The sequence below is a fragment of the Macrotis lagotis genome, chromosome X (assembly GCF_037893015.1).
Source record: "Macrotis lagotis isolate mMagLag1 chromosome X, bilby.v1.9.chrom.fasta, whole genome shotgun sequence".
Taxonomy (NCBI): domain Eukaryota; kingdom Metazoa; phylum Chordata; class Mammalia; order Peramelemorphia; family Peramelidae; genus Macrotis; species Macrotis lagotis.
This window is the reverse complement of record NC_133666.1, coordinates 286,656,566-286,681,274: the sequence shown is the minus strand read 5'-3', so window position 1 is coordinate 286,681,274 and position 24,709 is coordinate 286,656,566. Positions and strand designations below refer to the sequence as shown.

Genomic DNA, 24,709 nt, shown 5'->3' with positions numbered 1-24,709 from the left:
CCTATTTCCTTGATGAATATAGATGCAAAAATCCTAAATAAAATCTTAGCAAAACGACTATAACAAGTCATCAGTAGGATAATATATTATGATCAAGTAGGATTTATTCCAGGAATGCAGGGTTGGTTCAATATTAGGAAAACTGTTAGTATACTCAATTATATCAATAACAAACCTATCAGAAATCATATGATCATATCAATAGATGCTGAAAAAGCTTTTGACAAAATACAGCATTCATTCCTATTAAAAACACTAGAGAGTGTAAGAATAAATGGACTGTTCCTTAAAATAATTAGCAGTATCTATCTGAAACCATCAACAAGCATTATATTGAATGGGGAGAGGGGAGAAGCATTCCCAATAAGATCAGGGGTCAAACAAGGGTGCCCATTATCACCACTACTATTCAATATTGTATTAGAAATGTTAGCATCAGCAATTAGAGAAGAAAAAGAAATTGAAGCAATTAGAATTGGGAAGGAAGAGACAAACCTCTCACTCTTTGCAGATGACATAATGGTCTACCTAAAGAATCCCAAGAAATTATCCTAAAAACAATTAGCAATTATAGCAAAGTTGCAGGTTATAAAATAAACCCCCATAAATCCTCAACTTTTCTATTATATGTCTAGCAAGAAACAGCAGGAAGAGCTAGAAAGAGAAATCCCATTCAAAGTAACCTCAGACAGTGTAAAATATTCGGGAGTCTATTTGCCAAGACAGACTCAGAATCTTTTTGAAAATAATTATAAAACACTTCTCACACAAATTAAATCAGATTTAAATAATTGGGCAAATATCAACTGCTCCTGGATAGGGAGAGCTAATATAATAAAAATGACAATTCTACCAAAACTAGACTATCTGTTTAGTGCCCTACCAATCAAAATTCCAAAAAATTACTTTAATGAGTTAGAAAAAATTGTAAGTAAATTCATATGGAGAAATAAAAAGTCAAGAATTGCCAGGAGCTTAATGAAAAAAAAATGCAAATGAAGGTGGCTTAGCACTACCTGATCTAAAATTATATTATAAAGCATCAGTCATCAAAACTGTTTGGTATTGGCTAAGAAATAGAGTGGTGGACCAGTGGAATAGACTAGGTGTAAAAGCAGGAGAGGATTATAGTAATCTGCTGTTTGATAAACCCAAAGAGTCCGGCCACTGGGATAAAAACTCTCTCTTTGATAAAAACTGCTGGGATAATTGGAAGTTAGTATGGAAGAAACTTAGATTAGACCAACACCTCACACCCTTTACCAAGATAAGATCCAAATGGTTACAGCACATAGACATAAAAAACAATACTATAAGCAAATTAGAAGATCAAGGACTAGTCTACCTGTCAGATCTATGGAAAGGGGAACAGTTTATGACTAAGGAAGAGTTGGAAAAATCACTAAAAACCAATTAGATGATTTTGATTACATTAAATTAAAAGGCTTTTGCACAGATAAAAGCAATGTAATCAAGATCAAAAGAAAAGTAGTAAATTGGGAAACAATCTTTACAATTAATGATTCTGACAAAGGACTCATTTCTAAAATATACAGAGAACTGAGTCATATTTTTAAAACAAAAAGCCATTCCCCAATTGACAAATGGTCAAAGGATATGCAAAGGCAATTTACAGATGAGGAGATCAAAGAAATCCATAGCCATATGAAAAAATGCTCTAAATCATTAATTATTAGAGAAATGCAAATTAAAGCTACTCTGAGGTACCACCTCACACCTCTCAGATTGGCCAGTATGACCAGGAAGGATAATGATCATTGTTGGAAGGGATGTGGGAAATCTGGGACACTATTACACTGTTGGTGGAGCTGTGAACTCATCCAACCCTTCTGGAGAGCTATTTGGAACTATGCCCAAAGGGCAATAAAAGTGTGCATACCCTTTGACCCAGCAATACCACTACTGGGTCTATACCCTGAAGAGATGAGGAAAAAGGGTAAAAACATTACTTGTACAAAAATATTTATAGCAGCCCTGTTTGTGGTGGCAAAGAATTGGAAATCCAGTAAATATCCTTCAATTGGGGAATGGCTTAGCAAACTGTGGTATATGTATGTCATGGAACACTATTGTTCTATTAGAAACCAGGAGGGATGGGATTTCAGGGAAACCTGGAGGGATTTGCATGAACATCTGATGCTGAGTGAGATGAGCGGAACTAGAAAAACACTGTACACCCTAACAGCAACATGGGAGTGAAGTTCAACCTTGAGGGATTTGCTCATTCCATTGGTGCAACAATTGGGAACAATTTTGGGCTGTCTGCAAAGGAGAGTACCATCTGTATTCAGATAAGGAGCTGTGGAGTTTGAACAAAGTACAAGGACTATTCCCTTTAATTTGGAAAAAAACAGATATCTTATTATCTGATCTGGTTACCTCTGAGAATTCTGTTCTCTTTAAGGATATGATTTCTCTCTCATCACACCCAATTTGGATCAAGGTACAACATGGAAATAAAGTAAAGACTGACGGAGTGCTATCTGTGGGGTGGGGGTGGGGGGAGGGAACCAAGATTGGGGGAAAATTGTAAAACTCAAATAATATCTTTAATAAAAAAAAACACATTAAAATTAAAGCTATTGGGGCAGCTAGGTGACACAGTGGACAGAGCACTGACCCTGGAGTCAGGAGGACCTGAGTTTAAATCCAGCCTCAGACTTAATAATTACCCAGCTGTGTGACCTTGGGTAAGTCACTTAACCCCATTGCCTTAAATTAAAAAAAAATTTAAATTAAATCTATTGTTTCTTTTGCTTTCTGGTGGTGAATGAAGCAGAATTGCTAGGAGGTGCTAGGTGACAGATGAGAAAACTGTTCTTCTCCCACCCAATCAACATATATCCAGGTAACTGGTAGAATTAAATACACTGCAATCTACAAAGACCAAGGAGCTGAGTCTCTAGTTCCAGTGGAGCAGCAGAGATCTCATCTATTAATACCCCTCTTAGTGAACTTAATGGGGACTCCACAAAAAGAGAAGAGACTTCTCTTGCTACAACTTGTGCATTATGCCCTGTACCTCAAAGTGCATATTTTGCACATGGAAGCCCAATCCAAATGTAAATCTGTTTGGGCATGTAGGATTAGTCACATATATCATGGTATATGCTTTATTTGTTTAAAGCATATACCATGATATATGTGACTAATCCTACATGCCCAAACAGATTTACATTTGGGAACCTTTACATGAGACTTGTTAAACTTTGGTGATTACTGCTTAGAATTATTACCCAATGATATAACCAGGATGAGTTGCTGTCAGTTTCCCCAATGGCAATCCAACTGGTATGCCTACATTGTGTACTACATGGGGAGGTCTCTCTGTCTGGGAAACATTTTTTATAAAACATGGCATTTTTTTATAATTTACCTTGACTGAAAAGGCCTGGAGAGCTTGATACACTTTGTGCAGACCTTTTAGTAACTTCCAGTTTTTTCTTCATTGAATTAGTGGCCATTTCTGAAAAGGAAATGCATGTGACCCTCTGATTTAGTGCTACACCATGAAGACATTCTCAACCACATGTTGGAAGGGACTTTTGAACTTACTATCCTTTTTTTTTTCAAAATAAGCCTTTTCAAAAGAGCTAGCAACAGCATTTTCTACAAGACCAGAAATTTTTAGAAAATTTTTTTTAAAATTATTAGAAAGGGGAAAATGATAGGAGAGGGAAAAATTATAGGAGAATTATCAAGAAAGGTATCTAACTTAAGAGATCAGTGCATATCTGTGATAGCTCCCTAGAATTTGTAGTAACAGGAACACCCCTGTTCTTTAACACATCTCAATATTTACTGCTGTTAATACCAACAGCAACAGCAACAAAATGGAACAATGGTCAAAAGTAATAATGTTTATATGGAACTAAAAGTATCTGTCTTACTATTTCGTTGAGATGAATGTTGATGTTGGTTTAAAGTGGTTCTTCCATGAATATAAGTAGGTTTGGAAGCAAATCTAACTTTTGAATTTTGACTTGGTGACAAGGTGTTAATATTACGGTCTTCTCTAAAAGGAGAAAAAATTATATTATTCACAATCTAAATTACATTGTAATAAAAATAAGTTGTAAATTTTTTAATTCCAACAAATATAGCACGATTCTATATTTACATAAGTAGTTTTACTAAAATTTGCTAGGTTGAGATTTTCTTTATTTATCTATGAAGTGTTTTCACAATTTTTTATAATCCATTACTTCAAAATCTTATAATCATTTTTGGGGGGGTGGGGGGGGTTGCAAGGTAGTGAAATTAAATGACTTGCCCAAGGTCATACAACTAAGTAATAATTAAATGTCTGAGGCTGGATTTAAACTCAGGTCCTCCTGATTCCAGAGTCAGTGCTCTATCCACCACACCATCAAACTGCCCCTTATAATCATACTTTATATCTAACACAAACCATTTTTTAATAGTTATGAAAGGGTAGCTCTTCTTTATATATTTAACAATAATAATTTCTGGATTTTCTCTTTCCTAAACTTTGGAGGATTTGGTTCTATTCTGATTGCCATATTCAGGAAAGGTCATTGAGAAGCTGGTGATAATTTGCTAAAAGGTACTAAGATATGAAGGATCAAGATCATGCTATAGAAGGACAGGATCAAGAAACTCAGGATGATTAACTTGTATTAATATTTGAAAGTCTATCACACAAAATGGAGAGATTTGTCCCACTTAACTCTAGCAAACAGTACAAGAAATAATGGAAGTTTCAAAAAAAGAAAATTTAGCTCAGTGCTTGGAAAAACCTTCCCAACAATGAAAGCTATCTCTACATAGCATGAGCTATGTGGGAACCAGATTAGGTTTCTCCTCACTAGAGAGAGGCCTAAAAGTGATGGCTGGATGATACTTGCTCAGGCATAGGGAGTCTTATTCAGATACTGGTGATATGCACCCTTTCTAACACTGACATTCTATAATTACACTTTTTTTAGCCAAGTCTATGATTTCTTTTTTTTTAGGTTTTTTTTTTTTTTTGCAAGGGAAAAGGGGGTTAAGTGGCTTGCCCAGGGCCACACAGCTAGGTAATTATTAAGTGTCTGAGGCCAGATTTGAACTCAGGTCCTCCTGACTCCAGGACCAGTGCTCTATCCATTGTGCCACCTAGCTGCCCTCAAGTCTATGATTTCAATGGCACAGGGGACCCTTTCCCTAATGCAAAGCAGGATCTATTCTGTAGCTTATTTCATGAGAAGTGCTCAAGGTCAAATTTGATCTGCTGAGTGGTACTTGAACATGGATTTGCCTGACTTCTAAGACTAGAAACCTCTATCCAGTATTCCACATATGCCTAAATATTTTAATTTTTTTCAAAAAAAACTTCACAAGGGGCAGATATATAGTTACAAAAGACCTCAGAGATCATCTATTCTAACTCTTTCCTTTTACATTTGAGAAAACTGAGAACTGATGTGACTAGTTCAAGGGCACACAGGAAGTAAAGAGGGAAGTTGGGGTTCAATTCCAGATTTATGTGATTTCACATAGAACATTAGCTATATACATTGTATTTTCCCTTTCTATAACTTCCTTTGTAGCCATCTTATATACTTTTCTTTTAATTACGTCTTCACAGTTTCTGTGTGCTATTTGATTCTTTAAACAGCTTGACAGTATGACTCACTTGTTAATAGCACAATACTGCTTATTCATTTTTAGATTGTGATCCACTAAGATAACTAGATCCATCATCCATAAATAGATAAATAGACCAAATGATTATATTATGATCCTTTTATAACCATGTATTCTTGTTTTCTCAGATATTCTGAACTGACATTTATTCTTATTAGACCCAGGTCCAAGGGTAGACTACCACTCTGAAAGAAAAAGTGGTTTATAATCAAAATTATTGATTACATTATCAGATTCTCCAAAATTTCACATGAAGTTTTTGTTGTTTAATCACTTTCAGTCATGTTTGACTTTTTGTGACCCCATTTGGAATTTTCTTGACAAAGATACTAGGATGGTTGCCACTCCCTTCTCCAGTTCATTTTACATTTTACATTACACAAACAGGGTTTAAGTAACTTTCCCAGGGTCACACAGTGTCTGAAGCTGGCTTTGAACTTAAAAAGGTGATTCTTCCTGATTCCAGGCCCAGCAGTCTATTCACTGTGATACCTAGCTGCCCCAAAATGTAGTACATTATTCAAATATGTTAGCTGCTTTAGTTACAAAATTAAGTAAGATTTCCCCCTTTTATGATGTTATTGCAACTAGTATTCATGGAGTAACTATAAATCACAAAGTCTTTGTGATCATGATATAGTTACTTTCTCAATTTACTGTAATTGTTTAAAGGGTCAGGTAGGTGGTGTGGTAGATAAGAGCACTGACTGACCTTGGAGTCAGGAGGAGCTGAGTTCAAATCTGGCCTCACTCACCCAATACTTACTGTATTTCCCCATGTATAAGACACACCCTTTTCCAAAAAATTTGGGGGCTAAAAACTGGGAACATCTTATACAGTAGTTGTAGATTTTTTTTTTACTTGCATTTCCTGCTTTTTCACGCTTGTTTTTGTGCTCACTGTTGTAGATCTTGTTTGTTTGGTCTTTTTGTTTTTTCAAGGCAATGGGGCTAAGTGACTTGCCCGAGGTCCCATAGCTAGGTAATTATTAAGTGTCTGAGGTTGGATTTGCACTCATGTTCTCCTGACTTCAGGGCCAGTGCTCTATTCACTGTGCCACCTAGCTGCCCCTAGATTTTTTTTTTACTTGCATTTCCTGCTTTTTCACACTTGTTTTTGCACTCACTGTTGTAGATATTTTTACTTGCATTTCCTACTTTTTTGTGCTTATTGTCTTTGTGTTCATTGTTTCACATTTGTTACTGGTTACATTTTTGCCAAGTTCTGCCCAAAGATGGCTCAGAAAAGATTTTCTTGCAGTGCTGAATTCAAGTTCAAAGTAATTCAGTTTGCAAAAGTGAATGGAAATCCTGCTGCTGAATGTCAGTTTGGCCCACCTTCAACTGAGAAAACAATCCAAGACTGGCTTCATGAAGAAGAAACCTGAAAATGCCCTAGCAGAAGGAGGCCATGAGAGGCAGGTCAGCCAAATGGCATGATTTAGAGAGGGAATTTAAGAGAATGGGTTGAAGAGCAAAGGGCCATTCCAATTCCTGTGTCCACAAAGATGGTTCAGCATGAGGAAAGAAGAAATACTGATGAAAAAGTGACTGATTTCAAAGGACACAATTAGTGCTTCATGTTCATGAAACAGAAAGGACTTAAGCATGCATACATGTACCAGACTTGTCAAAAGATGCCCAAAAACTATAAACAGAGATGGTCCTTCAATTTCATGAGGAATAAAATTTGAGTTCAATAATTTTATGTAATAAATTTTATTTCAAATTTCGGGACCCCAAATTAAGGTGCATCTTATACATGGGGAAATATGGTATTTAGCTGTGTGACTTTGGGCAAGTCAATCCCATGCTTTGCAAAAACAAAAACAAAATTTAAAAAAGAGAGAAACACAAAGGCCTAACCTTATATTAATTATATGAGACAAAATGATGGATTTCTGCCTCTAAAAACTGAAAAGTGACTTTTGCCCAATGATCTATATTAGGGCTTCTCTTACCCTTTTGGAGGAAGATAATGCTGTCTCCCAGAAATGCGAGTAGACTTAGTCGGGCTACCTGGTGGCTTTGTCAAAGATCTCTTTGGCACCTGTGCTGACTCAAGTAATAACTCATTCATTAGGTTATATGCTTGTGCAACTCGGCAGTGATAGTGTTCAGAAAGCTGTAATCTTTGGAAAAGAAATTAAAAATACAAACATAATAACACACTGAGTATTATTTTGTAATTACACAAGTTTTCAATGAATCTTAGGCATTTAGTTTTCACTTCTAAAAACCAAGATATTAAAAAGCAACATATGTCCACATGTGTATATTCTTGCTACAATGCTGATGTGGTATTTTCCAGTTTACAAAGCCTTTTACATAATTAACTTCATTTGATCTCCACAAGAGTCTTATGAAGTAAGCAATAAGCATTTAAGAAGCTGAGGATGATGAAGTTCAAAAAAGTTGTAATTTACTCAAAGTCACAGAGTTTGAAAGTGGAAAAACTAGTGGAAAAATATCATGACTCCTGACTTCAAATTCAGTGCCTTTTCCATTACTCATCAAAGTCTCATGGATGTATGATTCATATGAACAGAAGAGATTTTGCAACCTAAACCTAATAAAGTCCGCCATGTTCAATGTTTTAAGTAGTGTTCTAGTCCCCTGAACCTAAATTTACTAAGAAAGAGGGGAAGATTATAGAAAACAGGTCTTCTTAATGTAAGATGTAATAAACTTCCTTGTCATGGCAGATAATATCTTCTGAATGTAGCCAGGAAGTCTGTCAATGAAAATTATGTAAGAGTTACACAAGTACAGGTGATAGTATTCATGTATATTTGCTCAATTTACCTGTCTTTTTCATTCTTCATCTTCTGACACAGCCTAATTTCCTTTGAAGTCATATAAAACTGCACGAGAAACTGCAAGTTAACTCAGTTCAAAAAATTATATCATCATGTTTCATAGCAAAAAGAGTTTAAGTGACTTGTCCAAGGTCACACAGCTGATTAAGTGTCTGGGGTCGTGTCTTCCTGAATCTAGACCCAGTACTCTAACCATTAAAACATCTAGCTGCCCCATATAATAACTCTTTATATTCATAATGATGCCCTGAGTTATCAAAAAATTGTTTGAAGTTACTTTTGTTTTCTTTAATGTTAGTTCTTCATAGGTTCCTTAAACTCATTAGAGTTCTGATAACTGATTTAAAAACATATAAGAATGCTCTTGTGGTACAGGGTTGGACCATAAAAATCTACATTTTCTTTAAGCTAAATGGGAAATTTAAAATTAAAAAGCTGAGTAAAAATGACTGCTTTTAATGCATGAGGCTGAATAATCAACTGAATAAAATAAACACAGCTAGGAGAGTAAAGAAAAAAATGCCACCTCATTTGACTAATGCTCAAACATCATGTACTCATATGAAAAGAATTTCAGATCAGTTTACTTACATCGGCACTTTGTATTTTAAAATCAAAGATTTCAAATAAAAATAACCCAGTAGAGAAAGGGATTCATATTTCTAAGTACAATGCAAGCAAACCTCTTTACGGAAAAACTTGTCTGGGTGTGTTTCTATGGCATATCCTGGTATGTGACTAAGTAGATTCCACCACTATTCTTGATCTTAGATGGAAGTAACTGATTAGGACAAAAGAAATAAATGAGAATGGAAAATTAGTTCTATCATCCTTTGTAGCAAAGGACTTACCGGTTGCCTTTGAGGCTGAAAGGGCTCATACTCTTGCTCTCTCTTCTTAGCCAGCTGTGCCAAGTACTCTGCCATCCTTTCCTTTCTTTTTTTTTTCATCCAGGCTCTTATCTCTCTTTTCTCCTTCTCTGTTCTTTGTGACTTTCTCCTCTTTGGGGTGCCATGGATTCTGATAAATTGAAAAAAAAGGATCTTTACCTTTGAAACCTGGTGCTGTAGTTGAGAGTAGTCAAATCTAATTATTGTTCACTTAGTGAGACTAAATAAATGCTGCCAAAAGTACTCCCATCTTTCAAAATAACAAAACTTTAAGAGTGATTCTTCTGTTACAACAAGCAACAATATTTTGCAAAAGGATTTATGCTCTGGTCAATATGGATCTGTTGTTAACCATGGTTCTAAAATGTAGACACTATATCAGATTGCTTTCTATCAGGGGGAGAGGAGGGGGAAGGAAGGGAGAGAGAAAAATGTAAAACTCAAAAACTTACCAAAAAAATTGATCGGTAAAAATTAATGTTGCATGTAGTTAGAAAAACAAATAAATAAAAAAAGGATTTATGCTCCTTGGTAGCTTGGTCTGAAGATCAAATCAAAGCAATGGTCTATCATTTAAATAGATCATTTCAAGCAACAAATCTGACTTTTGTTCCTTCTTTAACCTAAGAAAGTGTGTTCAGAACTGATATGATTAAGACTTTGCTAAAAAAAAAACTTTAAGTTGCAAAGTTTTTCAAAATGAGCTCAATAAAAATATCTTGCATTCATTAGGATAAGTGATTAAATTTTTTAAGAATAATTAAAAAAAACATTGACAGTAACTTTATAGTCTTTATATGGTCTTTATAGTCAGATGAAGTGGCCCTATAAGAGTAACATTCTCCAGGAAAATATTAGTACTGTATTCCAATCTTCTACTTCTAGGAAAAAAACCCACTCACCCAGAAAAATTAGCTGTCTTGACCTATTTTTCTGACTAAAAGTTATCTTATGTCAGAGTTAGTATTTCAGGTGCTTTAAAGTCTTCATAATCTTAAATATTAATGAATTAAAGTAAGTCCTTAAGAAGTATTCAATATTGTCCATTTTCACAACATTTGCTACCTATAATAAAATTCAACCTAAAATTATATTAAGTGAATCATTTGACCATTACCTGGAAATTTTCTTGGCTTGATGTTCTGTTAAACCAAGTTCTTCACAAGATACTCCACTCTCAGTGATAAGATCATTAATTATGTCAGCAACATCAGTTAGTTCAGTTATCTGAAACTCTGCTGAAACACTTCATTTACAAATGCAGTTTGAACCAAGTCAATGATAATTGAAATGAAATAATATTAAATACAAAAGAAATCTTTAAAAAAAGTATTTGGGAGGGAGCTAAGTGGTGCGGGATCTAGAACAACAGCCCTAGAGTCAAGAGAACCTGACTTCCAATCCAGTCTCAGACACTTAATAGTTCCTTAGCTGTGTGACCTTGGGCAAGTTACTTAACCCCATTGCCTTGCAAAAAATAAAAAAAGTATCTTAAGTGCCCAGCCAAAAATACATTGAATAACCCAAAAATAATTTGCCAGTCTATTCATCTGCAGAGAGCTTAAAGATCACCAAGTCTAACTTCAATTTCCAAATAAGGAAACTGAGGCCTACAGAGGTAAGTGACTGACCAAAAAGGTTAGGTTACACAGTTAGATAGGAACAGAGTCAGGATTTAGAACCTGACTCATGCTCTTTTCACTGTATTATGCTTTCTACAAATGAAAGACATTTAATGATCAGTAGTGTTTCCTAATCATCTAATTATGAACCATGAGAAAATGGCTATTTTTGATTATTTTTCACTTGGTCACTAGATTAACCAATCACAAGAAAGCAGACATTCTATAGTAATGATTCAATGTACCAAAATTCAAAGAACAGTAACTATTACTTGGTAGAAGGAATCTTTCTTCTGATGTTTCTTGATAATGTTTTATAAAAGAAAAAAGTTACCCAAGCCAGTAAAAATTTTTTCAACTGGTGCCTTAAAATTATACAAATAAAATATTCATAAGCTTCCATTCCATCTAAGCAACAGAACTAAAATAACTAAAATATTTTGTATTATACTTACAGGCATGCCAATATTCAGAAAGCTAATCCTAAAGCACTATAATAAAATGAATATTCTTGGCAATTTTAGGGGGGTTTTGTGGAAGACAATGGGGTTGAGTGACTTGCCCATGGTCATACAGTAAAGTAAGTAAGTAATGGATGTCTGAGGTCGGATTTGAACTCAAATTCTTCTGATTCCAGGACCAGTACTCTAACCACTCACCACCTAGCTGACCCTATTCTCTGCATTATAAACCCACAGATTGATCTTTTTATGTCTTAAGAGACTTTCTTGGAACAAAGGAAATGAAAGAAAATGATAAATTTCAGAGACAGGTCAGTGAAAACAAATAAGTAAACTTTTTTCTATCCAAGACCACAGACCTTACAAAAGCTATCCACCAACCTTGCATCAAATAAAAAGCACTTCATCAAAATCAAATGATTTTAGAATTGGAAAAACTATCTGAAATCACTCAGGGATCATTTAAAGATCACATATACACTTTAATTTTATAGAAAAGGAAACAGATGGAGAGATTAAACAACTAAAACCCAGGCTCCTTGTCTGCACATTAGTGTTTCTTTTTCTCCTCTGCCTTCCCACTTCTCTGGATCTTAAACATGAAACATTATTTATATTGTGATAGCTTCTCAAAAAGACTAAGAGGGAAACTAGCTCATACTGTAAAACACATCTCAAATGGTGGCAAATCTCACAAAACTGACTAAATGCACACTTGAATCAAAAGAATGATGAGAATGAGACTTAGTACAGAGGTTATGAGGTCATCTTAAAAGTTTTTTCTTTTGAACTTCTAAACTTTACCTCAAGTTTCATGATTTAAATGTGAAGATCAAAGTCTCTGGGTAGGTGCACATTTTCATAGGCACAACACAGCTAGGAAGAGGTATAGTCAAAATATTGTATTCAATATACCCATGGAAGGAGAGGGAAGGAGCAAAGTATTTAGTCTTGACTAGGGTACACAAATGCTTTAGCTAAGATTTAATATCCCAACACTCAATTATCCACAATTCTTTTGTGAAGTCAAAGCATCAGATCCCTCTAGAAAATTTGTCATATTGCTTTCAATCACATAAGACAAAGGGAACCACAATTTATAGTCAACAATGGCAAAATCTGAGGAACACAACATTGAATTTTAAGTTAATGATTATACCTATATCAAATTGCTTGGTTTCTAAATGAGTGGGAAGAGCAGGAGAGAATTTTGAATTCAATTTTAAAAACAAATGTTGAGGGGGCAGCTAGGTGGTGCAGTGGATAGAGCACCAGCCCTGCAGGGAGTTAGGAGGACCTGAGTTCAAATGTGACCTCAGACACTTACTGATTACCTAGTTGATATGACCTTGGGCAAGTCACTTAACCCCACTGACTTGCAAAGAAACAAATGTTGAAAATTGTTTTTATAAGTAGTTGGGGAAAAAAATACCAAAGTAAAAAAATTAATGATTATAGATTAAAACATGATATATACATATATATATATATATATATATTTACCTTCCAATAGAATCTTCACTATGAGCTCTACCTAAAAATGAAATTATTTTTTATCATAAATAACATTTTAGTAAAGTTAGACTTAGAAATCTCGTTACTAGTAATCAAAATATTTTAAATACATTCATACTGATGCTATTAACATAAAAAAGTTATACTTATGAGCAAGTTGACATATACTCTCAAATGATGAGGCAACCAAATAATTAAGGTACATTATTTTTATCACTTCTATTCTTTCAAGCAAGGCCTGTTCATAATATACCTAAGGAAGCACACAGACTAGGGAGAACACAGAGTTAGTACTACCCATAGAGATATGACAAACTCAGAAAATAGTTTTCCTAGAATAACCTGAATCAAAGAATAAAGATTTTTTTAAAAACATAACTAAATTAAATAGTTCCTAACACTCACCATGATCCAGACAAACTAAATACTTCAAAAAAAGAGAATAAGTAAGCAAGGGCATATTCAGTACTTGTCTACTTATGAAGGGTAAATAGAAACTGGTGAATGAAATTTGAAGTTTGGGCAAATAATTGTTGAGATTACCAGGTCTACTACTATTAATTCTCAATTGGTAATTAGTCAGTATAGGCAAACAGCCTTCAGGGTATAATAATTGTTGGGAATGGAGGGGAGGAACCAAGATGGCAGCATGAAGGCAGAAATTCCCAGAAACTCATTCCACAAAAAACTCCAAAATCCATCAAATTATGATTCTAGCTGAAATTTGGAGGGGGAAGAACCCACAGAAGTACTGAGTGATACAATTTCTCAGTCCAAGACAACTGATAAGTTCCACTGGAAAAGTCTGTTTCACTGAGACTGGGGGTTGGAAAGAGCTGTGGCACAGCATCAGCCAAGGCCAGGTGCCGGTGTCTGTGGTAGAGGGAGCAGTTTCCAGCCCCCTTGGACCAGGTTTCACTAGGGACAGCTAGAAGGGGTGGTAAGAAAACTCTGTCGCATCAAAGTGGAGCACCAGCCTCAGAGCAACCCTGTGGTGAGAACCTGCAGCAGGAATCAGTGGAGCCACCCAGCATTTCCAGAGCTCCCGGCCCACAGACAGTAAGGGGGTTGGGGGAAACTGCAGAGGTCTGTCTCGGCTTTCCCTGAAGCAGGACTCTGCTTTCTGCCCACACTCAGATCCAGGTTGCAGTCTAGGCCCCCACAACACCACCAGTTCTGAGCAGGAACCCTCATAGCTCCAGAGCAGAAGGAAGGGCCTGAATACAGGCAATAGAGCAGTCAGGGCCTCTCATAAGACCTGGGAGGAATTAAGGTCCCTATGGGTTGCCCCCAAAACCCCCCAAAGCCTTGGAAGTGCAGTAAATCAGTCATAGACTGAGGAGATGATAAAACAATAGGAAAAGAAGAAACTGACCAGAGAAAATTACTTTGGAACCATGGAGGATCAAAACACATACTCAGAAGATGATAAAGTTGAAGCTTCTCTATCCAAAACCTCCAAGAGAAACAGAAAATGGGCTCAGGCTATGCTAGAGCTCAAAAAAAAGACTTTGAAAAACAATTAAGGGAGGTAGAGGAAAAATTGGGAGGAGAAATGAGAGCAATGCAGACAAATCATGAAAACCAAAACTCAGCCATTTGGTGAAAGAAATACAAAAAAAAATACTGAAGAAAATAACATATTAAAAAGCAGTTTAAGCCAAAAGGAAAAAGCAATACAAAAGGCAAATGAGAAGAATGCCTTAAAAAGCACAATTTGCCAGCTGGAAAAAGAGATACAAAAGCTCTCTGAAGAAAATAATTCCTTCAAATGCAGAATGGAACTAAAGGAAGTTGAGGACTTTGCAAGAAATCAGGAAGAAATAAAACTGTACCAAAAAAACAAAAATTAGAAGAAAATGTGAAATATCTCATTGGAAAAACAATTGACCTTGAGAACAGATCCAGGAGAGATAATTTAAAAATTACTGGGCTAATGCGAAAGTTATGACCAGGAAAGGAGCCTAGACTTCATTTTTCAAGAAATAATACAGGGGTGGCTAGGTGGCGTAGTGGATAAAGCATTGGCCCTGAAGTCAGGAGTACCTGGGTTCAAATCTGGTCTCAGACACTTAATAATTACCTAGCTGTGTGGCCTTGGGCAAGCCACTTAACCCCATTTGCCTTGCAAAAACCTAAAAAAAAAAAAAAAAAAAAAAAAAAAAAGAACTAATACAGTAAAATTGCCCTGAGATCCTAGAAGCAAGAGGGTAAAATAGAAATTAAGTGAAAGATCTCCTGAAAGAGATCCCAAAAGAAAAACTTCCAGGAACACTAAAACCAAATTCCAAAACTCCCAAGTCAAAGAGAAAATACTAAAAGCTGCCAGAAACAAACAACTCAACTGCCATGGCTCTATAGTCAGGATTACACAGAATTTGGCAGAGTCTACATTAAGGGCTTGGAATATGATATACTGGAAGGCAAAAAAATCTTGATTTACAAGAATTTATATCCAAGAATCAACTACCTAACAAAAGCAAACATCCTCTTTCAGGGGCAAACAATGAAACAGGACTTTCAAACTTTCCTATGGAAACAACTGGAGCTGAACAGGGAGTTGATCTTCAAATACAGGACTCAGGTGGACAAGAATGACTAATTATGAGGAACTTAATGATGCTGAACTGTTTGTATTCCTGCATGGGAAGAAGATAGTGATAACTCATATGAACTTTCTCATTTATAAATAAGAGTAGTTAGAAGCAGCATAGTCAAGGCACAGGAAAGAGCTGAATATAATGGTATAATATAATAAAAAGATGGAGTCAATGGGTGATAAAGGAAAGTACTGGGAGGAAGAGAAAGGAGAGGAAGAAAGGGCTAAGATATTTTACATGAGAATCAAGAAAAGTTTTTACATGTGCATACTCTTTGATCCAGCAATACCATTACTGGGTCCATACCCTGAAGAGATCATGAAAAAGGGTAAAAACATCACTTGTACAAAAATATTCATGGCAGCCCTGTTTGTGGTGGCAAAGAATTGGAAATCAAGTAAATGTCCTTCAATAGGGGAATGGCTTAGCAAACTGTGGTATATGTATGTCATGGAACACTATTGTCCTATTGGAAACCAAGAGGGATGGGAATTCAGGGAAGCCTGGAGGCATCTGCATGAACTGATGCTGAGTGAGATGAACAGAACCAGAAAAACACTGTACACCCTAACAGCAACATGGGGGCCATGTTCAACCTTGATGGACTTGCTCATTCCATCAGTGCAACAATCAGGGACAATTTGGGGTATCTGCAATGGATAATACTATCTGTATCCAGAGAAAGAGCCATGGAGTTTGAACAAAGTTCAAGGACTATTACCTTTAATTTAGGAAAAACAACCTGATATCTTATTGTCTGATTTTGTTAACTCTTACACTTTATGTTTCTTCCTTAAGGATATGATTTCTCTCTCATCACACTCAATTTGGATTAATATACAACATGGAAACAATGTAAAGACTGACAAATTACTTTCTGTGGGGGAGGTGAGGGGAGAGAAGTAAGATTGGAGGGGAATTGTAAAACTCAAAATAAATAAAATCTTTAATAAAAAAATAAATAAAATCTTTAATTTAAAAAATGCAGTGGAATGGGGGAAGGCAAGGTGGGGAATGAGGGAACCTTCATTCTCATCAGAAATGGCTCAGAGAGAAAATAACATAGGGTATAGAAATCTATCTTACCCTAGAGAGAAATGAGAGGAAAGGAATGGGATAAGGGAGAATGGGTGGAGGGAATGGGGGGGAATAGGAGAGAGAAGAGAGGGAAGATCATGGGAGAGGGTACTCAGATACAACACTTCTGAACAGGGACAGGGTGAAAGGAGAGAGAGAAAATGGAATAAGTGAGAGTGGGGAGAAATAGAGTGGAGGGAAATACAGGCAGTAATAGCAACTGTGGGAAGTAACTTCTCTGGACTTATGATAAAGAAGGCAACTCATCCCAGAGACAGAAACACTGGAATCTGAACACAGACTGAAGTACACTTTTTTTTTCTCTCTCACTATTCTTGAGGTTTCTCATCTTTCTGGAGGGGAAAGGGGGTGGGGTAGGGGAGGGGGGTTAGGTTTATTCTCACAACAAGATTATTGTAATAATAAAATAAACAAACCAAAAAAAAGTTTAAATAAAAAAATCATGGTTATTGTGAGTAGGGATATACAGATAAAGTGAAGACAGAGACAAATGAGGAAAGGACAAAGTTTCTTTCTGATTAGGAGTTGTGCTTTGGATTGGGATTTTTGTTACGTTTTTTGTTTGTTTCTGGTTTTTTTTGGTGAGGCAACTGAAATTAAGTGACTTGTTCAGGGTCACTCTGCTAGTAAATGTCAAGTGTTTGAAGCTGGATTTGAAAGCAGGTCCTTCTGACTCCAGGATTGGTGCTCTATCCACTGCAGCATCTAGTTGTCCCTCTGATTAGCAGTTAAAACAGGTAACTAATTGATCCTGTAATTGACTGACAGTAATTAACTGGATTATTAGGACAGCTAAGTTCTGATTCTTCAACACTGACACTATTGGACCTTAGAAACATTAACTTCTCAATTTTTCCATCTATTTCAATTAAAGATGAGGAAAGAGTTATAAAACTCAGATTAGTTCATGTAGTAGTCTTCACAGTTACAAAGTACTGAGAAGTTAAATGATTGCCAAATATGTTATTTAATTTCTCAGCAGCTTGGCAACTCTCATAGATTATCAAATCCTGAAATGTTATTGAACTACATTGTGCTTCATTCAGTATATAACAATGAAGCCACTGATTCAAACACTGCTATCCCCTAGTCAAATGGAGAAAAACGAATTAGTTTATATAAAAGAATTTAGGGGGCAGCTAGGTGGCGAAGTGGATAGAGTATCAGTCCTGGAGTCTGGAGGACCTCAGTTCAAATCCAGGCTCAAACACATAATAATTACCTAGCTGTGTGACCTTGGGCAAGTCACTTAACCACATGCCCTGCAAAAAAACCTGTAAAAACTAAAAAAAAAATGTTGACTATAGAAATTTTGGGGGTCATTTTGTTCTTAAACTGAACCTGCCTAATTAATTTCTCTTCTAAATTACAGATATATTTTATATATAATGTAGTCCTACTATATAGGATTTTTATACATCCCTTCTCATCCTCTATGTTAAATTTTTTAGTAGAAAAATTGAAGCCAATGTTTCTAAGGTCAAACAGTATCAGTGTTGAAGACTTATAACTTAGCTGTCCTAATTGTCCAGTCAAAATGATCTTTCCTCTGTTTCTCACACCTAGTCCTTTATCCCTTACAGTTTCTTCACTGGCCATCCCAAGATTCTGGAATGATCCCTCCCTTACCTCCAACTCACAAACTGTCTCACTTCCTTCAAGATGCCACTCCAGTACTTCCCACTTCTACATGAAGCCTTTCCTAATCCTCCAAACTTCAAATCCTACCCCCTACAACTTGCCTTGTATTTACTGTATATTTATTTACATGTGATATATGTTGTGTGTGCATATATAATATCCAGAATTTTTATAGCCTTTTTAAATTTTTTATTTTTTAAATGATCTTGTTTTATCCTCATAACAATCCCGGGAGATGGGTGAAATATCTTCATTGTAAAGATGAGCAATTTGACATATAAGAGTTTAAGGCCATATCTAAACTCAAGCTTTCCTGATTCCAGAACTAGTGCTCCATCCATAATTGTATGAATTATTCCATGTGCTGCAATACAATGTAAACTCCTCTGGGAGCTGAGATTTCTTTTTTTTTTTTCATTCTATCCACAATGTCTAGCACAGTGCCTGGCCCTTAAGAGCTCATTTATATAAAATGGGTGGTTGTTTAATAAATGTTGGCTGACTGATTAACTGATTAGTATAAAATTATATTAACCACATTTTGTTTCTTTTGGGCACTGGATACAAAAGTCCTCTAACATGTCACTTTATATTTGAGTAGAATCCCAGAGTCCGGGTATCCTATGACTATTCACAATATAAATGAACTGAATTGGACTGCAGAGAAATACTTTATATAAATGAAAGTCAATAATAACAGTAGTAATAAAAATTATTTTACCTTTAACTTATAGGACAAACAAATATTGGTCAAACAAATTAGTAATGAGAGGGACAATAAACTCTGTCACTGGTATAAAGTCCCTGCTGGCCTACTAATGTTGGATATATCCAATAAAAAAGTTCCAAGAATTTGGTCCCTTGCAGAACAAGTTAGATATTATATGCATAAAATGAAGTATGTCTATAACAAAATCATATATTTCTTTAGCACTTTCCTCACAAACGCACTTTGAGATAGGTGGCACAAGAATTATTTCCATTACACTTATAAGAAACTTGAGGCTAAATCTGGCTGGGCTCCAAATAAACTTAAGATCTTTTAACTGCAAACTTAAAACTCTTTCTACTATGTCACACTGTCTATCCTGATTAAGGGTATGATATTACAATATGCACAGAGGCTAGTGATTCTCAATACTCTCTCTCACTTTTAATTAAAAAGTAGGCATTATCAAGCTGAAATTCTAACTACTGACAGTTAAAAGTCCATTACTACTAATATATGCCAATGGACTCTGATAAAGAAATTCTTTTAAAGATGACCAATTAACTTGAATGCTATAATTTCTGGACTCTCTTTTTTCCATAAAGTAATCTAGAAAAGGTAAATGACTTCACAAAGCCATCATAAATATGGCACTAATAACATTTTTTTTCTACGTAGTCAATAATCAACTAATAATAATCAGTTCATAAGATAAAAAGTTAAAAGTCAAAAGAGATTAACTAAAGAATAGTACCAGTAGAAGCAATGTAGTCACTGCAAACGTTAAACGATGAAACAACAGAAGAAAAGGAACAAGAGTTCCATACAGTATGTTTTGTTTCAGGAAATTCAAATAATGGAGTTTCCTCTTCTTCTTCAATTTGATGACTAAAAGAATGTGCTGATCCATTGTAAAGCCAGGAGTGGTGGCAGAAAAAAAAAAAGCACAAAAAAGGGGAGAATTTTGTAAATTAATTAATGTAACTTCACTTAGCATCAAGACAACATAGACAGTAACTTCTATGGATTTTAACAATTATCTAAATATTGAATTATAAAATGATAATTCTCCCTCAAAGCAGGATTATTAAATAATATTTTAGAAGGTCACCATATTATTTTCATTCTCAATTAAAAAATCAATTATGTCATCACTACCCAAATATTTAAATAGCCACTCAGTCAAAAGCCTAATTTTTGCATTGTCTCTCCAGATTGCACTGTTTGATTTCTCAAAATTACCTCTGGATAAATAGCAACTGCCAGAGTTGTGATCACTCCCATTAATCTATTTCAATATATAGATATGTATTTTTAGAAGAGCTACATTCTTACTCCACAAAGACTAGAAGCTCTTCTTTGCATTGCCTTCTTCTGACTTCTCTTTTAATTTAAATAAAAATACAGAGGAGCTTCAATTCTTGTAGTTAATTGCTTAGTAGTGGAATCTTGTTAAATGTGTTAAAAGACTAGAAAATATAAAATGGATATACTAAAAATATAACATAAAAACTATTTCAAACTTATTTCATTTATCCTATCCTCCCAACCTCCCAAAATCATCTAATAACTTGACATTCCAAAAAGTAGGTTTGTTCTTGTTGTATAAATAAACACAAATATAGACTGTCACTATTTTTCTGAATACCAACCCTCTTCAGGACTTCTAAAAGCTTGTGAGAAAGTTGTCTCTTTATACACTTCTGGGGAAAATGACAATTCCAAGGGATCTTCTGTCTTTACCGGCTGAAAATAAATAACCAATAGTAAATAAAATTCTAAATTTCATATTTATTCAAGTTCTTTGACTGAAAAATTTTCTTAAGATATCTATTATGGCTGAATAATAATGATCATGACTTTACATATAATTTAAAGTATATCCTTAAAAAGAAAAGACAATGATTTTTGATAAGTAAATTTTAGCTTAACCCTAAAATTAGACAGATGGTGGAGATTCAGCAAATAAGATCTAATTTTAAAATAAATGCTGCTTAGCACATCTAAATAGAATAAAAATAGAGACTCCTATAATTCTGGAGCATGAAGAGGCCTCAGAAATAAACAACAATGATAAAGATACACTGGGGGAAAAAATTCAAATAAAATGCTGCCTCTATAACAAAGGAACATTTAAAATCCCTGAAGAAAAAATTTACAAAATCAGGCCCATAAAGCAACATTTGGAGGGACACAACTAGATTCTGGCTTTGCAATTCATATTCTTTTTTTATAATAGGAGAAACATCATTTTCTTAGAAAACTAAGATATGTAAAACACCGCACTTTTGTTAATTTTAACATGATAAATACAACACGTCAAAAATTTGTCAACCATTTCAAAAGAAAAAGTAGAAGAAAAAATGGTACTCTGGCATAATGAGGACATACCAACTTAATGTCATTAAAATCTTGCTCTACATTAGTTACGATGTTCTGCAATACAAGTAGTTTTTCATCTATTTCCAGGAGTTTAGTATTAAGGTGATCTTTAGCAAGGTTTTTGCCTGATGGTACTGTGAAAGGTGAAGCACTGAAATCCTGGCACCATTTCTGAGTTAAATAATCTTCGACATCATCTGATTTTACAGTAGATTCTTGAACTTGAGACTGTGCTTCTGGCAGATCTTTAATATTAAAAAAAAAGTAAAATTAGAATCAAGACTTAAATTTAGGAACACTGGTATTCCTAGAATAAAAGATCCAAAAAAGAGTAATAATGAATTTCAATTTTGTTTCTCCCTCAAAAACAAATTAAGTAGCTTTTCCATTGTTTGACTTCAAAGACCTAACTCTGTTTTGTTTGGAGGAACAGAACACTATGTTGTGACTATTATGTAGTCCAAAATATAAGGCTATTCGAATTTATGGTGAAATAAGAGTCCATCAGCTATAGCAGAAATTACCATATTGTTTCAGGCCTTCCTCATGAAATGATTCTATTCAATCTTTAGCTTTACCTTGTAAAAGCTATTTTAGTCAAAGAATAAGAATAACTAGTTCTTTAAAACAAGAGCAAACTAATAAAGCCTTGAAAAAAATGTCAAAAATCACAAATAAGCAGAGAAATGGAAGTTTAAACAATTCTGAGGCTCCAAAATAAATCCAAATACGCATTGATGATAAAGGAAGATGTAATAGGAGCGCAGATGTGGAGAAACAGGTAAGCTAATTCACTCCTGGTGGAGTTGCAAATAAGTCTGACCATTTCTGGAAAGCAATAAAAAAAATGTTCATAAGATTAACTCAGCAATTCTACTTTTAAATTTGTTTAGTTATGCTTTCGTCAGGAATAATTTCCTAAGAGTTCTATAATAACCAAAAAAATCCAGAAATAAACTTCTGCTTAGTTATGGTTTAAGAAGATAACAAAATAAAGTGGCCAAATAATGAAAAAGAAATATGGCAAGAATTAGATCGAGTGAAACTGAGTGATCAAAGCAGAACCAAAAGGACATATACTACAACTTGGTAAAAGAAGACAACAAAAAGTAGGACCTAAACTTATGGTAAATACATGTTTTGTCTTGTGAAAGATAAAGCACACAGTCATAGTTGCTTGTCTAGGTAAATACAGAAGGCTTCAGTTACTAATACATTCATTTCCAATTAATGACTTCTTTAAGCTACTGGTGGTAGTTGGGTTCTCCCCCTTTGCCCCACTAGAGAAAATAGGGGGAAAAACCTTCAATGCAAAGACAAAAAAAACAAGATTTGAAGAAAGAAAAATCATAACCTGTATCAAGAAGTTGATGAAGTAGGAAAATGTCACAGAGAAGGACAAGAACCACTGCATACTTAGAACTGAAAGTAACAAACAAAAATGAATCTCTTCCCAAATGAATGATGATAAAGCTCACAATTTTTTTTTTTCAAATGAGATATGTAGTAGAGAAAGACTGTATGAATTTGGGGCAGCTTGGTGGTGGGGGGGGAGGCAGTGAATGGAGCACTGGACTGGAGTTCAAATCCAACCACAGACACTGTGGTCTAAGCGAGTCACTTTAATAACCTCTATTTGTCTCAGATTTCTTATCTGTAAAACTCAGGGATGATAAGAGCAACTACTTCCCAGGGCTATTGTGAGGATCAAATGAAATAAATGTTGAGTGGTTAGCTCAGTGCCCAGGACATAGTAAGTACTATATAAATGTTAGTTATAAAATTTTTTTTAAATAAATAAAAAAATAAACGTTAGCTATTATCATTATGATGATTAGTGGTAGGAGTGCTAACTAGCAGGGAGGGAGCTATTACGTAAAATTGAAATTGTTCCTTAAATGTTTGGTAGGAATTCAAATGATAATCTATGTACCAGAAGATTTGAGGGGAACATATTGATATCTTATTCAATTTCTTTTTCTAAAATAGGGTTAAGTATTTTATTTCCTCTTCTGTTAATCTGCGTAGTTTGTATTTTTGTAAATATTCATCCATTTTGCAAATATATTGGCATACAGAAATAGCTCCAAATTATCACTTTAATTTCCTTCTATTTACAAGATCAATGGCTTTCTTGCTTTCAATTTTATTAATTTCTCCTTTGATTTCCAAAATTTCTAATTTTGCATTCAATTGAAAGTTTTCAATTTGTTCTTTTTCTAGTTTTTTTAAGTTGTATGACTATACTTTTTCCTTTCCTCTTACACTTCCTCACCAATGTTTTGCTTTCTTTCCCCCTTTTTCAAATTTTAACTTTAAGTTTACTTTTACCTTTATCTTTGCCTTCCTTTTTATCAGTCGCTTCCTTCATCTTTCTTTCCCTTTCCTCTCTTCTACCCCTGCAGGGCAGTATAGATTTAAAAAAAAAACCCAGTTGGGAATATATGTTATTCCCTCTTTGGGCCAAATCTGTTGAGGGTATAATTTGCTTAGTATTCCTACCCTCCCTTCTTTCCTTCAAATATAGGACTCTGTGCCTCTTCACCTGAAGATATTTATCCACTAATGCCTAGCCTTATCCTACTATAATCCTTTTCATGTTTTTATTGTTTTAACTCTTGTACCTATAAGCCCTGTCAAAATATACTCCTTTTATCAGTCCTCATAGAAGAACCTTTCTCAAAGGTTGATTGATTGCATTGCCACATAGTCAAAAAGTACACTTCTCTCTTTCAAACCATTAGAAATACACTTTTTTTTTGGCTTTTGCAAGGCAATGGGGTTAAATTACTTGTCCAAGGTCACACAGTTAAGCAAATATTAAGTGTCTGAGAGGACATTTGAACTAAGGTCTTCCTGATTTCAGGGTCAGTGCTCTATCCAGTGCACCACTTAGCTGCTTCTGGAAATACACTTATGAAAAGTCATAAATCACATCAATTTCTAAACAATTTGTATTACCCTCTTTTCAAGTACTTTCCGTAAACACAATCCTCATGAGCCAAAGCATCATGCAAAGCCAAAGCATTTCATGAATTGTTTATACTACCCTTCTAAGCACACTCCTTCCAACTCTAAACCATCAAGCAAAGCAAAATCACTTCATGATCTTTTCATTTTCCAATCTCTCTTTGTACACTTTCTCCCTCTGTCTCTGTAGTACTTCAAAAATAGCACTACAGCCCTCCCCAGCCAAAGTATCGGGTACACTCTCTACCTCAGTCCCTTTAGCACTCCAATCACAGCACTGCAACTTTATTTATTTATTTGTTTGCTTGTTTGTTTATTTATTTATTTTGTGC

The 24,709-nt window shown here is 34.9% G+C and overlaps 1 protein-coding gene across 6 annotated transcripts in view; it reads right to left on the bottom strand.

Annotated features, from left to right (window-relative positions):
- CPLANE1 (ciliogenesis and planar polarity effector complex subunit 1) overlaps nt 1–24,709 on the bottom strand; it is a 155,384-nt gene that overhangs the window by 17,933 nt on the left and 112,742 nt on the right. For 5 of the 6 annotated variants that reach the window (XM_074202095.1, XM_074202099.1, XM_074202098.1 and 2 more), the window contains 10 exons: nt 21,417–21,652; nt 20,678–20,771; nt 19,780–19,926; nt 12,966–12,996; nt 10,497–10,625; nt 9,341–9,509; nt 8,476–8,534; nt 7,632–7,802; nt 3,912–4,036; nt 3,398–3,487 (listed from right to left, as the gene is read on the bottom strand). In XM_074202095.1, coding sequence (XP_074058196.1) covers nt 3,398–3,487; nt 3,912–4,036; nt 7,632–7,802; nt 8,476–8,534; nt 9,341–9,509; nt 10,497–10,625; nt 12,966–12,996; nt 19,780–19,926; nt 20,678–20,771; nt 21,417–21,652 — 1,251 coding nt within the window. The remainder of the gene's footprint in view (nt 1–3,397; nt 3,488–3,911; nt 4,037–7,631; nt 7,803–8,475; nt 8,535–9,340; nt 9,510–10,496; nt 10,626–12,965; nt 12,997–19,779; nt 19,927–20,677; nt 20,772–21,416; nt 21,653–24,709) is intronic. The other variant, XM_074202100.1, reaches the window with a different exon arrangement.